Consider the following 16,201-nt stretch of genomic DNA (forward strand, 5'->3'; position numbering starts at 1 on the left):
TGAGGCTTAAATGGCCTTGGTTGCAAGAATGCCAGTTACCACCTGTGGCTGGTGCACCAACCGTGCCCTTTTCTGGGTCGGGGGAGTTTGTCCACAGTGATCCACTGGCAACGTCCCATGTGGATTACTTTGAGATTTTTTTCTAATGCAAGAGGTGAAGAAACATTATTACGTAAGTAAATAGAATGGTATAACTGGCTATGTTTCACCTGCAGAATGGAAAATGGTAAGAGGAGGTCTGCTACATATAAGGGAGGAAAAGTAATATAAAATATCAGTTGCGCCCAAGGACAGGACTACATCTAAGGGACTTAAATCACAGAAAGGTAGATTTCGGTGGGATAGTAGCAGAAATGTTTTCATTTCCCCATATTTCTGCAAAACAGCTTAAAATGCACAGGCATGGCACAGGCTGAACAAACTCACCTCCGCCATTACTAGAAACAGGAGTCTGTGCTGTAGAATTTTTTAATTTGCTTGTTTCCCTCTAAGGAGCATGTTTTAATTTTCATAAAGCTGACTCGGTCAAAGTTAACTTTGGCAACAGTACATGTTTGAACAGGATGTGGAACAGGGACTGAGGAATCTCAAAAAAAGATTCCTAAACATCTGAATGTTAATTCACGGCTATGGGATGTGCTAATGACATGTTAATCCACTCGCTAAATATTATGTGTGTATTCAGGGCTTTATTTTCTTTCTTTCTTTTACCAGCTGATGCTAAGGCCACATTCGCACTATACATTTAAAGCACTATGACGCCACTTTAAGAGTCTGCTTCCCTTGAACATTTATGGAAGCTATAGTCCAGGCTTCCTTAACCTCGGCCCTCCAGATGTTTTTGGTCTACAACTCCCATGATCCCTAGCTAGCAGGACCAGTGATCAGGGATGATGGGAATTGAAGTCTCAAAACATCTGGAGGGCCGAGGTTGAGGAAGCCTGCTATAGTCTGTTAAGTGTGCTGAGAGGAGTTAGGAAATGCTTGTTCCCCTTACACAGCCACAATTTCCAGAGTTCTCTGGGAAGAAGTATTGATATGGCCTGGGAAGTTTGCAGCAAATGATATTCAGAGGCTTACTGCCTCTAACAATACTTTGCACCACAGATTTGTGTAATGGCATTATGATATTGGCAGTTTTAATTTTGATCCTAATGAGTCTTAAGATGAGATTTGCCATTTTCACAGCTGACACGCATCTTCGTTGACTTATCCACTACAATCCCAAACACCATCAGTTGGGAAGTGTATCTATGAAATTAAGGTGGGGTGGGTTTTTTTTTGCCCCAAAGTGTATTAGTTTACACTTGCTTGCACCACCTCACAATCCATTTTGTTTTAACCACAATTTGGTGCCATTGGCAAACTTGTTTATCTCATCTACCTCGCTGCTCACCTCAAACTCAAACCATTTATGAATATGTTAGTATTAAACACAGTGCGGTATTAAGTGACATTAGTCCTGTGTTGCTTCAAGAAGCGCTGTATTATGGAGCATAAATACAAACCCATAAAATTTGCACTTGTGATAGAGTACCTGTGGCACTAACAGCAATTGCTTCACAGCACTGTGGTATTACTGTTCCTTTAAAATCAGCACTGGTGCCTGGAACTCGTATGAGAGGGATATTGGCCCCTTGTCCTCTGCCAATCTCTTCTGCTGTCTCATCTTTCCTTCCCAGCTTCCACTGGACTCCCTTCACTGTATCTGTTACCGTAGATCATAGGAGCCAACTCCAGGGGGCCATGGGTGCTTGGGCACCCACAATGATATACCGTATTTTTCGCCCTATAGGATGCACTTTTTCCTCTCCAAAAATGAAGGGGAAATGTGTGTGCGCCCTTTGGGGCGAATGCAGGCTTCGCGGACCTCTCCGCAAGCAGCGGGAGCCAGCGCTGGGCTCCCACGGCTTGCAGAGAGCTGCCCATTTGGGGGCTGGGGTCGGGGGAAGCTCGGGCTTCCCCTGCCCCAGCCCTGCGCCTGGGGAAAAAATATTTTTTCCCCTTTATTTCCCCCCCCAAAAACTAGGTGCGCCTTATGGGACAGTGCGTCCTATAGGGCAGAAAATACGGTAATTGTGGTTGCAGGCATCCACAAAGTCAATGAAAAAAGCTAGCAGACGACAGCGGTGCAGCATCTGAGAGAGAAGCAGTTCAGCCAGTTTCTGTGGGGTGTGGCGCAGAGGCAGAGCTCCTCTCCACGGAAAAGGGGGCCTCGCTGGCTGTGGATAGGAGGAAGAGGAGTCACTGCTGCCGCAACGCGGATGTGTGACATCATGTGCACATGCCTATACATTACCGTGCAAGCCTGTGTGTGTGACATCGCACATCCGCGTTGCAGTTGTGGGCACCCACAATCCTGAGGGTGCGATGGCGCCCCTGCCGTAGATGCTATGTTTCATAAATTGCAATGCAGAACCATGGCATTCTCCTTCCCGCTGCCAATCCCCTCTGTTGTATTCCCTAGTCTTGCTCCCCGGAAGATTGGTAGATAAAACAATTAGTAAAAAATAGTGTAGAGAGCCCTTTAACAACTGTGCATCACATCAGGTCTTTAAAGGATTAGTAAATGAGACATTGCAGTGACTATAGTAACAGGGGATAGTCTGCTGCAGGTAACTTGCGGTAAAGGAACAGAGCTAGCAGAGAAAGTGGAATGTTACTTGCCCTAAGGGAGTTGCAAATTGCATGGGTGGTGTAAAGTAATGAATAAAAACAATTGCAAGAGCATCTCTTGTTCCATAAGATTATTAGTTTGCACTCCCTACCAACTTCTTTTGGCACAAGCTATCTTCCGAGGAAATCTAAAACTTCAGCAAGCTTGATTTAAATAGAAATTAATAACTATTTATTTTGCAAGTGGTGTAACATCTAATGCTTCCAGATGTTTGAGTTTCAGTTAATACTTGTCCAAGCATGACACCCTGAAGACTAACAGAACCACCCAAACACTCATCAAATACTGAATCAATACGGGATGTTAGGTTATGTTTTAAAATATACCATTGTTGCTGACTTTGTGTGTTAATCTCTGTTTTGATACGGTTGATTGTTTTATAGGATTATTCTGCTGTAGTTGATATATGATTTTTGGGAATTGTGGTTTTGAATGAGTTTTAAATTGATTCATAGAATCACAGAATTGTAGAGTTGGAAGGGATCTAGTCCAACCTTCTGCAATGCAGGAATCTCAACTAACCATCCAGTACAGATGGCCTGCTTAGAAACCTCCATGAAAGGAGACTCCGCTACCTTCTGAGGGAGTCCATTTCCCTGTCAGAAAGCTCTTACCATCAGACAGTTCTTCCTGGTGTTTAGTCAGAATCTCCTTTCTTGTAACTTGTATCCAGTGCTTTCCCCCTAAAAATATGTTTAGGGGCGCTCTCATTTTCCTACTCATATTGAAATACTGCCCCTCAGTGAGGCCAAACTAAGATTCACAAAATGTTTAGGGGTATGCGTACCCCTGCAACCCCCCAGAAAAAAAGCACTGCTTGTATCCATTGGTTTGAGTCCCTCTTCCATGTGACATCACTTGACATACTTGAAGATGGCTATCATATCTCCTCTCAGTCTCCTCTTTTCCAGGCTAAACATACCCAGTTCCCTCAATCGTTCCTCATAAGGCTTGGTTTCCAGATCTTTTATCATCTTGGGCGCCCTCCTCTGTACACATTCCAGCTTGTTGATATCCTTAAATTGTGGTGCCCAGAGCTGGACACAGTACTCAAATAGCAGAATAGAGCGGTGCGATCTGGATGGTATATTGCTGTTGATGCAACCTAGAATAGCATTAGCTTTTTTTTGCTGCTGCTGCATCACACTGTGTAGTCAGGTTAATCCTGTGGTTTGCTAAGATCTCTAGATCCTTTTCACATACTGCCCAGAGTGCTTTAGTTACTGCTAAATGCCATAATTAAAAAATGATGGGTATGTGTGCATTAATAAAGCAGGTGCCCAACAAATTGATTTACCTTACGGTTAGCTTTGTTATTCCGTGGCAATTGGGAGGGTCAATTTATTTATTTATTTATAATTTTGTAGCAATTTATCATGAACGTATGTACAAACTAATCACATAACCATGCAAACAATAACAGAACTATACCGGGAGTGTATCTAGTGTTAAAAAGTAAAATTAAAAACAGTGATGCAGTTACATATAGCCAAGATTATAAAATGAGTCTATGTAGCTCATCTGCAACAAGGAATGAGTCATGGGAGGAATGAGTCAGAGGACCCTGAGCAAAGGCCTTCTACCTCTCTATTCACTCTTACCTTGGATCCTTAACGTCTTGGTACTCGGACTTTTTGGCTCCCAAGCACTGCAAACCCAGAAGTGAGTGTTCTGCTTTTTGAATGTTCTTCAGCACCCAAATGCCCATGTGGCTTCCGATTGGCTGCAGGATCTTCCTGCAGCCAATTAGAAGCCGTGCTTTGGTTTCTGAACATTTTGGAAGTCGAACAGACTTCCGGAATGGATTCCGTTCGACTTCCAAGGTACAACTGTATCTGCCAGTGTATTGGCCTATATTTATGTGCCAGTGAGAGCTAACAGAATGTTCATTGTCTGGCCTATCAGAACTTGACTGTATAAACATCTTGTATAAATGTAAATTGACAAGGACTTACCTGTGAACAACTAAGACCTATAAGTTTTTCCTTATTAAGTGTAGCAACTTTAGTGACAGCAGGCTGCCCACGTAAAGACTTCCATATAAAGTAACAGTTAAGTTTATAATTAGAGATAACCGTTTCACCTCTCATTTGTTACCCAGTTCTAATCACAATAATACTACATTTCACCTTCTGGTTCTTATATTTACCTTACATATATGCAATGTTTGATCTTGGACTTTGTTGATTCTCCACAAGGACTAAATGATTAAGATGGCCATTTCCAAATAAATTACTCAGGAGCAATCACCCAGAACAAAAATCTTGAGGATGTGATCAGGAAAATCAGAGCCTCATATTTCTGAAATAAATATTTCTAATAATTGCTGAAACATCTTATGCCAGAGTCACTTGCATTGTTAATGCAGGTGTATTATCCATCTTCCCATTCTATATATAAATTTCAAAAATCACAGGTGTAGTATTTTTTCCAGTGGAGGGAGTCTAAAGAAAAAGCAGAATCAGCCAAAATGCGATTTACGTACAGTCATTAGTAATGCTCATGAGGAAAAGTGGACTCCTAAGGTTTGTATAAAATAGAATCAGCACAAGGGGTGACATTAGAGACCTATCGTTAATTAAGTTAGATTTCCTTGAATATTGATTCACATCGGCATGTTTTGAATGTTTGACATTTTACCTTTAGCCATACTGAGCAGCATTTCATGGAAAGGCATAATGGATACGCAAGGATTTAATTTAGTTCACATATCAAAGTGAACCAAACTTAGTCACACACCCCAAACTCATGTGTGGAACATGGTGCGAGAGACTACAGAACTTCTCTGAATGTTGTGCTATGATTCTTGCTTCAGTAATACAGCAAAAATAATTAAAAATGTTAAAACTTAAAGATAAGTTTTAAAAGACAGAAAAATATGTAGAAGTCTATTAAAATATATATATTATACTGTAAGATTTGTTCAATCAAAGGAGTTGTCTGCTGGCAGCATTGTGTTCCATGTCTTAACTTTAGACATCACTCTAAACCAGGGGTCAGCAAACTTTTTCAGCAGGGGGCCGGTCCACTGTCACTCAGACCTTGTGGGGGTCCAGACTATATTCCTATGCCTCACAAATAACCCAGAGGTGAATTTAAAAGACACAATTTAAATGACACAATCTACTCATGTAGATTCCCGGACCATCCACGGGCCGGATTTAGAAGGCGATGGGGCCTGATCCGGCCCCCGGGCCTTAGTTTGCCTACCCATGCTCTAAACAATGGCTTAGTGAGACATGAATGTGCCTAGCCATTTCCTCTCCTCATGGACAAGAAGATGCCTTCAGACATGTGCTCCTTCCCCATGTACACAGCTCTGATAGTTTAGTCCTTTTCACAAGCATTTGAATTAATTCTTAGAATATACCAAATCAGACCATTGGTCCATCTAACTCAGTACTGTCTACACTGACTATTGAAGGCTCTCCAGGGTTTCAGCCATTACTCTTTCCCAGCCTTACCTGGCTATAGCAAAGATCGAACCCGGTACCTCCTGCATGCAGAACAGATATCACTGAGCCTACAGCCTTGTCCATGATCTTACCAAGACTTTTGCTCAGTGACTTTTCTGTAGAGGGGAGGTAAAGTGTCACATGAACATAAATACTTCAGTAGTACCCATTGAAGAAGAAGAAGAAGAAGAAGAAGAAGAAGAAGAAGAAGAAGAAGAAGAGGAGGAGGAGTTTGGATTCGATACCCTGCTTTATCACTACCCTAAGGAGTCTCAAAGTGGCTAACATTCTCCTTTCCCTTCCTCCTCCACAACAAACACTCTGTGAGGTGAGTGAGGCTGAGAGACTTCAAAGAAGTGTGACTAGCCCAAGGTCACAGAGCAGCTGCATGTGGAGGAGCAGAGACGCGAACCCGGTTTGCCAGATTACGAGTCCACCGCTCTTAACCACTACACCACTCTGGCTCTCTCTCAGAAGTTAAAAATCTTTTGTCAGGATAACTTTTATCAAAATGCATTAGGGCCTGAAGCTTTTTCTTAACATATATATATTTTTTGAAGGTCACTCTTTTGAGTTATTTTGATGCTATCCCCCTCCCCCTTTTTTGTATTTCAGTGTAATGCATAATACTCTTTATCACACCACCACCAGAAGATGCCCCTAGGAATATCTGACGCAGGCATACATATCTCACCAGGGCTGGGCGTTCCTGGAGGCATCCATTTCTTGGCATGCATGGGAACTCTCTAAGTCATCAGGAGCTTCCACATGAAAAGCAGCACTGTACATTGAATTCCCTCCCACAGGCTGGGATCAGTGCCGGATTTACATATAAGCTAAACAAGCTATAGCTTAGGGCCCCACTCTCTTGGCCCCCCCCAAAAAAAAAGTTTAAAGGGGGGAAAACTGGATGTACATTTCCAAAATATAAGATAAAAAACAAATAAAAGCTCCCCTACATGCAGCAACAGTGTTTTGTGTTGTGTAGGCTCCTATGATGTAAGTAATGGGCCCCCAATCATTTTAAGTTAGAGCTTAATAATTATTTCACTATTAATATACTTGCTCTGGTCCATGGGGTCCGAAGAGTCGGACACGACTAATCGACTAAACAACAATTGATATACTTCTTCTTAATTGTATTTCAGTTCAAAAATTACTTTGATAAAATACATACAGTATTCTGTTATGTGTAAATGGCTTTAGATACCTATTAGGTCCATAAATTACCATGTAACATATATTCAACACAAAAAACAGCGACAATTTGTTGTTGACAAAGGACAGCTGGACATATAAAGGGCCCCATTACCTTCAGTAGCTTAGGGCCTCATCAAGCCTTAATCCAGCCCTGGCTGGGATGCAAGCAATGGGTAGGTGGGTGGGGGGAACCCTAGCCTTCACATATTAAGATAATATTTTTTTGTTTTGTTTTAGACCAAATTTTTTAGTTGCAATATAAATCAAGTGTATGGTATATTTCCTCTTCCTCCGTCCGACTGTTGTTTTTCAAGACTTTATTGCCTGCTAAAAATACTCCTATTATCATTCTTGTATAATTCCAACTAGGTACATGATATGCTAGCGGGACAGAACGCCCGCTAGCAAGATGCAAAGACGTTTTCCCTTTCTCCTCCTCCTCCTCCAAAGGTCGCAAGTCACAGCTGCCCTCTTGGCGATTTACGTAGCAGCTAACGCAAATTCGCCACGGCTCTGGCAAAGCTATATAAGGGGGAACAATTTCTCCAGTGTTTAGGCCACAAAAAGGCTTTTCATTATTGCCATATGCGAATTGTTCCAACTATGCCTCTCTTTTTAAAAACAACTAAAGAAGTAAAAACAATTCCGTGTAGACTGTTACACTCCGCCCCGGAGGGAAGCAGGAGAAGGCTCATTGAAATCCATCATTTTCAGACCCCTTCCCCCCCCCCCTTTGGAAACCAAGTGACAAAAAGCATATTTAGAGCTGATCCATCATGTGGCTCCTGCAGTAGTAGCAGTAACGCTGGTTTTGCAACTTAACTAAACCGGTTGAACTACCACCGTTGTGGATAGCGTTGGCTGAAAGGCTGCGCTGGTTCCTTCATCGTGGGAAAAGGAGAGGTGTTGGGAAGCTCTACTGCTCAGCCTAGAGGGCATCATTTGCGATTACGTGGATGCTGCCTTTAGACTTCCGTCTAATGTTATCGGAAATATCCAAATGATGTGTCGTAAGCACTCTGAGTTAGGTAAGCTATGAGGCTCCCACTTCAAGAGGAATCTGTAGCCCTCCAGAAGCTCTGGGATCACAACTCCCATCATTCCTCATCACCGTGCTGGCGATGATGGGAGTTGGGACTCCAATAATGTCTGTGGAGGGGGCACAATTTCCTCACCACTGCTTTAAAGATTAGATTGTTACAGTAGCCCCAGGCTGTCCCCCCGCCTTTCCTCTCCCCGCCCAGCTCTGAAGGATGTGGTGTTCCCAAACTGCAATTTGAGGCTAGAAAGAGATTTCCAACTATCAGAGTATTTTGTTACAGCCCTCTCTGTTCATTTACAGTAATCAAGGAGGCAATACCATAATTCCTCTAAAAAATAATAATAATAAAAATAAAAAAATGGGCCAGGCACCGGATTGCTAGTTGATGGTGTTCAGTGATCCAGTCTGATTAGATATCTGCTGATTTCTTATGAACCAGAGCCCTTATTTTCGCCTTAAAGAATTTTTGGAGCATGCAGAGCAAAAGTTTGTGATAGCCCAGTGGAAATTTCAGTAGCCTTTGCTATGTATGCCCAATGAAAATGGCCAGTTGTGTTTCAATAACAGGGCAAACACCCAGTGCTTTTAATGATGATGATGATGATGATGATGATGATGATGATGTTTAGGGGTAAATCACAGAGCCTAAGACTTGCCGATCAGAAGGTTGGCGGTTTGAATCCCCGCAATGGGTTGAGCTCCCATTGCTCAGTCCCTTCTCCTGCCAACCTAGCAGTTCAAAAGCACACCAGTGCAAGTAGATAAATAGGTACTGCTCTGGCGGGAAAGTAAACAGTGTTTCTGTGCGCTGCTCTGGTTCGCCAGAATCAGCTTTAGTCATGCTGGCCACATGACCCGGAAGCTGTATGCCGGCTCCCTCGGCCAATAAAGCGAGATGAGCGCCACAACCCCAGAGTCGGTCACGACTGGACCTAATGATCAGGGGTCCCTTTACCTTTATACCCCTGGGTACCGCCAGAAAAAAGCACTGAGTGCACCCATGAACAGACTTCTCAACCTTGTTTTAACTTAAAGCTGCAGGGAACTTTGATTCTGGACCAAATCTGTGGCACTAGAGGGAAAGGCATTTTCTAACCCTTTCCTGATTGAAATTGCCTTCTGGAAAAGCTGTCATTAGTTCCAGCAGGGGGTAAATGAGAATCGTGATGCCAGTACCTGACTTGTTTTGCCTAACTGTGACTCGCCACAGTTTCAGAGAAGCAGTTTCAATTTGTACCCACTTCCCTGTTTGCAGTGTCCATACATAGTTGCATATTTTTGAGTAAACATGAGCAGGCTCGCTGTAGCTGATTTATTGTGGTGTGGACTTTCATATTTTTGTCGGCTGTGTGCATTGTGCTGAGCTTGGGTTTGCGTGTGCGTGTATTGATACAGATATATAGATACTCGGTTGGAAATGCAGTGGAAGATAAAACAAACGACACATTTCTTAAAAACTAAAGATAACACCAATCCAAAAATGTATTCTAACAGCTGTAGTAATAAATGCATGATGTAACTGTTTGCTGAAAACATCAAAGTATGAATGAAGGAGAATGGCTGTAAAACCCAATGGATGCTAACTGCTTTGAAGAGAACAGTACTACTCTCAGTGAGTCAATATAATCTCTGCAACAGAATGTGAAAAGTTCTAATTTTGAGTCGGCCTCTGAGGCTTTAAGGCCCTTGTACTCCAAGACAAATCTATACATTCTTTCCTGGTGATATTTCCATTATTGGTCTTTTCTGATTTGCGCAGAGCTAAATTAGCAATATAGAATATAAACTGTGACATATGAAATGATGTTAAACTTCTGGCTAAAAAAGCTTTTTTAGTGCATCTTGCTGTTCTGTTCAGGTAGCCTTTGAGTAAATGGACAATCACTCTTGGAAAAATGCTTCCTTCCTCCCTAGCAGTGACATTAGGCTTTTCTGAACTGTACGTAAAAACTATGGGGAAGAAGTTTGCTTTAAAAAAGGCCTTTGAAGCAGAGATTGTATGATGTATCCCTTCAGATGGAACGAGCGACCACATCGGTTTATGAAACAGCACCATTGTTTGAGAATTTCCTTTGCATTAAAAAAATGATAACCTTGTTATTTTAAGGAATAAAAAGATAGGGTGGCCTTTACTAAAGCTCATTTAATTCTGATGCATTCAGTTGTTTTAGCAAGGAATGTTCAAGAGTATGCCATACTTTGCATGTACCTGTTCTTGTAGTTTAAACCTAGGTATTGTAAATATTATAGTATCGCATTCTTTATATAAGTCATCGAGAGAGCAATACTGAGTCTATACTGTTTGTGCTGGGTGAATTTTCTATTTGCAATAACCGATTAAAGGAGACAGGACTTGAGAGGATGCTGCCTGGCCAGGCAGATTCAGAAGTTTGTTTTAGTCATTCAGGCTTTATTCAGGTTTGCATACATTCATTCAGCTTCTTCCCATTTTATTTTAACATTTCATTTTAACATTTTTTAAAAGAGGAACACTCTTTCCTTTTAAAAAGCGGCAGGCTGCGATCTGCCAGGGAAATACAGCATTTTAAGCTTATTTATGTTGTAGTTTATTTGGGTCTCAGTTAACTTCTGTCGATGCTACCCTGTGTTACTTTCATCCTATTAGTCAAATCCCTTGTAATCAGGCTGTTTTACAACCAGATTCTTCTCTGTCCTCCTCCAGCCATGACAACGCTTCTCCCCCACACCAGCAAATTTAGTGTTACAGACACTAAAATACACAAAGATAATTGGGGCTTGGCAACAGGATTATACTGTACAGATTTCTGTTTGATTATAAGGAAGTCATTTATTTTGTATATGGTTCTTTGAAATTTGGCAGCCCCACCTACTGAGGAAGGTTGACTACAGTACTTCCTTGGCCTAGACTAGAGAAATGAAAGAATTGACTTCTCCCACTTTGCCAAGGCACTCCACCCAGATGTTGTTGGACTACAACTCCCATCATCCCTGAGCTCTGGCCTTGCTAGCTAGGGGTGGTGGGAGTTGTAGTTCAACAACATCTGGGGACCCACAGGTTGAGAAAGGCTGCCTCAGAGTATGGACTGGGGATACAAATAATTATTAATGTTTGCAAGAACACTCAAGATTCATTAACCAACAATCAAGGGTATAGCTTAATATAGGATTTCCACAAAATGCAGTGAGATCCGCAGCCATGCCGCAATAATTGGGCTACCATAAATTAAACTGGGTTCTTAAAGCACTGCTTGCAGGAATTGTGAGAACAAAACCCCAGTGTCTTGTGTGAAAACTGTGCCGGTATCTATTTGGTCTTGCTCCACTGAAGTACAGGTGAATGCAGTAAAATGCTGACACGTGTCTTTCAGATGCTATCTCCCTTTCACCCACGTTGCTAAAGTCAATTGATTTTTAAGAAGTCCCGAGTAGTGTATGCCTAGGTGCTTCACACCTGGTGTGTCACTGTATGGTCTGGATGGCATCATTGGGTCGCTTTCTTTATGGGGTGTGTGTGTGTGTGTGTGTGAATAGAGATAGATCTCTCTCTCACACACACACCATAAATAATATGGTGATACACACACACACACACACACACACACACACACACACACACACACAGTGGTACCTTGGGTTACAAACGCTTCAGGTTACAGACTCCGCTAACCCAGAAAATAGTACCTCAGGTTAAGAACTTTGCTTCAGGATGAGAACAGAAATCGCACGGCGGCAGTGGCAGGCCCCATTAGCTAAAGTGGTACCTCAGGTTAAGAATAGTTTCAGGTTAAGAACGGATCTCCAGAACAAATTAAGTTCTTAACCCGAGGTACCACTGTGTGTGTGTGTGTGTGTGTGTGTGTGTATCACCATAAAGAGACCCAAAGATACCAGTCATCCAGACCACATGGTGCTATATATTGTGCAGTAGCTCAGGAGAACAAAACAAGCAGCTGAAATAGCGTCCTGTCTTCAGCCGGATGCCTTCTCACTTCTACAAGTTCCTTCACTTTCTCTCCCCAAGCCAACATCTCCCTCCACTGGTAAAACGAAGTGCGCTCTCTCTCTCTCTCTCGGTTTCATATTATTCAGGTAGGTGCTGGATTAAACAGGTCTGCTAATGCAGAGACACCAGGGCACCATTTCAGCACTGAGCTGTGTTTGGATTGGAGTTGCCATGGCCTTTATCAAGAGCCACCCCTAGTGACACATCCAGTGCCAGGACTTGCTTTGACTTTGACTCTTCTCCAAGGGCTTTGCAGAGCACCTTAAACAGGAAGGGGGGGAAGATGGAAGCTCTTAGAATCCCGATGTTCATTCCTTGCTCCTTTCAAAGCCGCTATCTGTAAGTGACACTTCATTTGAGGGGGGCAAAGAGCTCTCTGTTTTAACATGGTGATAAGTTTATATATATATACACATATATGTACATACACATAAAAAAAGAACATTATGAGAGATTAAACCTACTGTGCTGCTTCAGCTTCTTGCTATCTAAAAGGCACAGCAGCTGTATCTGCCTGAGCAAGATAATGATAATAACTTCAAATGCGGAGAACCGATAAGTGATATATCTTTTTCGTGGCTTTCTTGTTGTTAAAGTAATATGAATTTACAGCTCAGACAAAACACTGAATTTGGAACACATTATGGACTTTCTGATGTCAAATGCATCTCCTTTAGGAGTTGTGTGAATATATATTTTCTGGAAGAGGAAGACTACAGAATAATACGGTTTTATTTTTAATTTGAGATATTTTTAACTGCAAAATCTTTTTTCTTAAAAAACACACACAATTGCAGTTGGCATTGCTTTGTTGCAGTTAACATATCTAGTACCACTGGTGTAACAGACAAAAAGTAAAGCAGTGGCACATTTCATTATGAGGTTTGGAAGCAGACTCCCAGACTCTTAGGGTCTGATCTTTGGGGTTCTCTGTCCAGTGCTGCTCTTGAACCAACCTTTTGTGGTTCAAGAAACAAACTTCTCAGTGGTAGCTGAATCTATGGGGCTGTAAAAACAGTGGAGGAAACAGCAAAGTAGTTGGCGGATTGCTTACTGGTCAGGAAAGTAATCTTCTATAGATCTGGCTAGTAGTAATTTTTCAGCGGTTGCTTGTTGTGTAGCTCTTGGTGAAACATATCCCACCAGTCCCGAAAAGAGAATGAAGCATTGAAGCAAATCAACCTGCTGCATTTTATTGAATTGCGACTCGGGCAAAAAACAAACCAAACCCACACCTCCAGAGTTTAATAATTATTTAGTGAACATTCTTGGGTCATGAGGAAGGCTCTCATTAGAGTAGCAAAAGCTTTATTGCTTAGCAGCTTGTGAAGGTGTGTTTTAAAAGCAGGAAGGAGGGGAAATGGAAAAATACTAAATGCTTGCAATTGTTTAGCAGATGGTAGATATTGTTTATTTTATTTTTTAAATAGCTTTAAACTTGATCACCATGGGAGCATTCACAGGCTGTTGTGAGTGTGTGACTGTGCATGCACACATAAACACACTGGTTGGTTACACAAACTGGATTCGTGACCAACGGTTTGACTGATACATTGGCACCCTGTTTGCAGAATTTAACAATTCCAAAGTACAGGTCCTCTTTCACTTATGCAAGATTAAATGTGCTGCCTTCAGCTGTACTTGAGGGTCGATTTCCAAAAATTCTGCTGGAAACATACATTTGTGCCATGTGTAGGTGGCAGTATTGAATCAGTAGCTCGTGTGCTTCTAGCTTGTGCTCCTTATAAATATTTGAGGAGTGAGATTATTACCGCTCTACACACATATAAAAAAAGCTGTGAAAATGCTTTTTTTATAAAAGGTTTTGAAAAAATACATTGAATTTGGCATAGCACACTATCGCCATCTAGTGTCACATTTGTATGATTGCACATTACAACACATTTAAAACTTTTATTTGCAGCTGTATAGTCACAGGTCGCTCAACTGTTGCTCCTGTGTCCTTTCTTCTAGCAGATTGAGATAATCAGGTGACAGCAAAAACTGCAAAAAGGGGGGGGGGGATTAGCATAAGTTTTATTATTTGATTGATGTAAACCTCTGGAATGTATTTTGTATAGTTAAGTTTTTACCTCAATCTTCAGCACATTTTTATTTTATTGCTATGGCTCGTGGCTGATGAAAATAAAGATTCTTCTGATTCTCATCAATGGTTCAAAGTTGGCTTGTCTTGAAACTGGAGGGAGTTTGTCTCAGGTCAATATTTTAGGACAGGATGACACACCAAGGTGATGTGTCAGAGCAGAACCCTCCAGAGCAGATTTAGGGGGTGGAGAGGTGAGGAAAAGAGCACTGTTGCGCAAGCAGATCTCATTCTGTACATGCAACAACTTAGAATCATAGAATTGTATATTGCGGATACCGTCCCTTTACCGTTTCCCTTTGTTGTAAAAATGTTGCATGGAAAAACAACAACGAGGCATTACACTTACTTCTGTAAAACAAGAAAATCCTTAATAAAATATCAAGAGATATATATATATATATATATATATATATATATATATATATATAGAATCATAGAATTGTAGAATTGAAATGGTCAACCAGTCCAACCCCTGCAAAGCAAGATCACAGCTAAATGGCAGGTGACCATTTGACTCTCCAATGAAGGAGAGTTTGCCACCTTCTGAGGTATTCTATTCCACTGTTGAACAGCTCTTACTGTCAGAAAGGTCTTCCTAATGTTTAGCTTCCCAGTAAGTTTCCGAGCACAATTCAAAGTGTTGGTGCTGACCTTTAAAGCCCTAAACGGCCTCGGTCCAGTATACCTGAAGGAGCGTCTCCACCCCCATCGTTCTGCCCGGACACTGAGGTCCAGCTCCGAGGGCCTTCGGGCGGTTCCCTCGCTGCGAGAAGCCAAGTTACAGGGAATCAGGCAGAGGGCCTTCTGGGTAGTGGCACCTGCCCTGTGGAATGCCCTCGCACCAGATGTCAAAGAGAAGAACAACTACCAGACTTTTAGAAGACATCTGAAGACAGCCCTGTTTAGGGAAGCTTTTAATGTTTAATAGATTATTGTATTTTAATATTCTGTTGGAAGCCGCCCAGAGTGGCTGGGGAAATTATTATTATTATTATTACTATTACTACTACTACTACTACTATTACTACTACTACTATTATAGTTGGAATCTCCTTTCATGTAATTTGAATCCATTGGTGGAGGAGACATGCTTGCATTGTCTTCCATTTGACAACCCTTTAGCTATTTGAAGATGGCTAACATATCACTTCAGTCTGTTCTTCTCCATGCTAATCATGCCCAACTCCCTCAAGCATTCTTCATAAGACTTGGTTGGTTTCTAGACCCTTGATCATCTTGGTTGCCCTCCTCTGTACACAGTCTAGCTTTTCAATATCCTTCTTAAACTGTGGTGCCCAGAACTGAACACAGTAGTCCAGGTGTGGTCTGACCAAGACAGAAAACAGTGAAATAATCCTAGAATAACATTAGTTTTTAGTTTTTAATTTTTGCTGCGGCATTACACTGTTGATTCGTACTAAGCTTGTTGAATTCTGTTCAAAGTTCTTTCAGTGTGAAACTATTCTCTTCTCCAATTGGCATCTATTAAAACTAGCATATAAAATGTACAAGCCCACATGAATGCTCTTCAGTCACACTTCATGACATGAAACAAAATTCGGCAAAAATTTCCTGCTGCTGGAGATGACCTCTTGTTTGTCATAAGCAGCCTAGCAAGTGACTATTTACACATGAGCTCATTTTCATGTTTTGGGGAAACAGATGGGTTGTAACATGCTAAACATTATAAACATAATAAAAAGTATCACTACTAACTAGGGATGGGCCAGTCTTA

The 16,201-nt window shown here is 41.6% G+C and overlaps 1 protein-coding gene across 8 annotated transcripts in view; it reads left to right on the forward strand.

The window, feature by feature from the left end:
* Positions 1-16,201, forward strand: part of MITF (melanocyte inducing transcription factor) — a 134,922-nt gene that overhangs the window by 59,857 nt on the left and 58,864 nt on the right. Inside the window, exon 1 of one of the 8 annotated variants that reach the window (XM_083425926.1) lies at positions 12,551-12,698. The exons of 5 other annotated variants lie outside the window; for them this stretch is intronic. In XM_083425926.1, the coding sequence (XP_083282052.1) occupies positions 12,643-12,698 (56 nt within the window). In that variant the 5' untranslated portion in view covers positions 12,551-12,642. Of the gene's footprint in view, positions 1-12,550; positions 12,699-16,201 lie in introns of those variants that run through there. 2 more of the 8 variants (XM_083425924.1, XM_083425925.1) reach the window with 2 other exon arrangements.

Source organism: Podarcis tiliguerta (assembly GCF_965153285.1).
Source record: "Podarcis tiliguerta genome assembly, chromosome: 2".
Classification (NCBI taxonomy): Eukaryota; Metazoa; Chordata; class Lepidosauria; order Squamata; family Lacertidae; genus Podarcis; species Podarcis tiliguerta.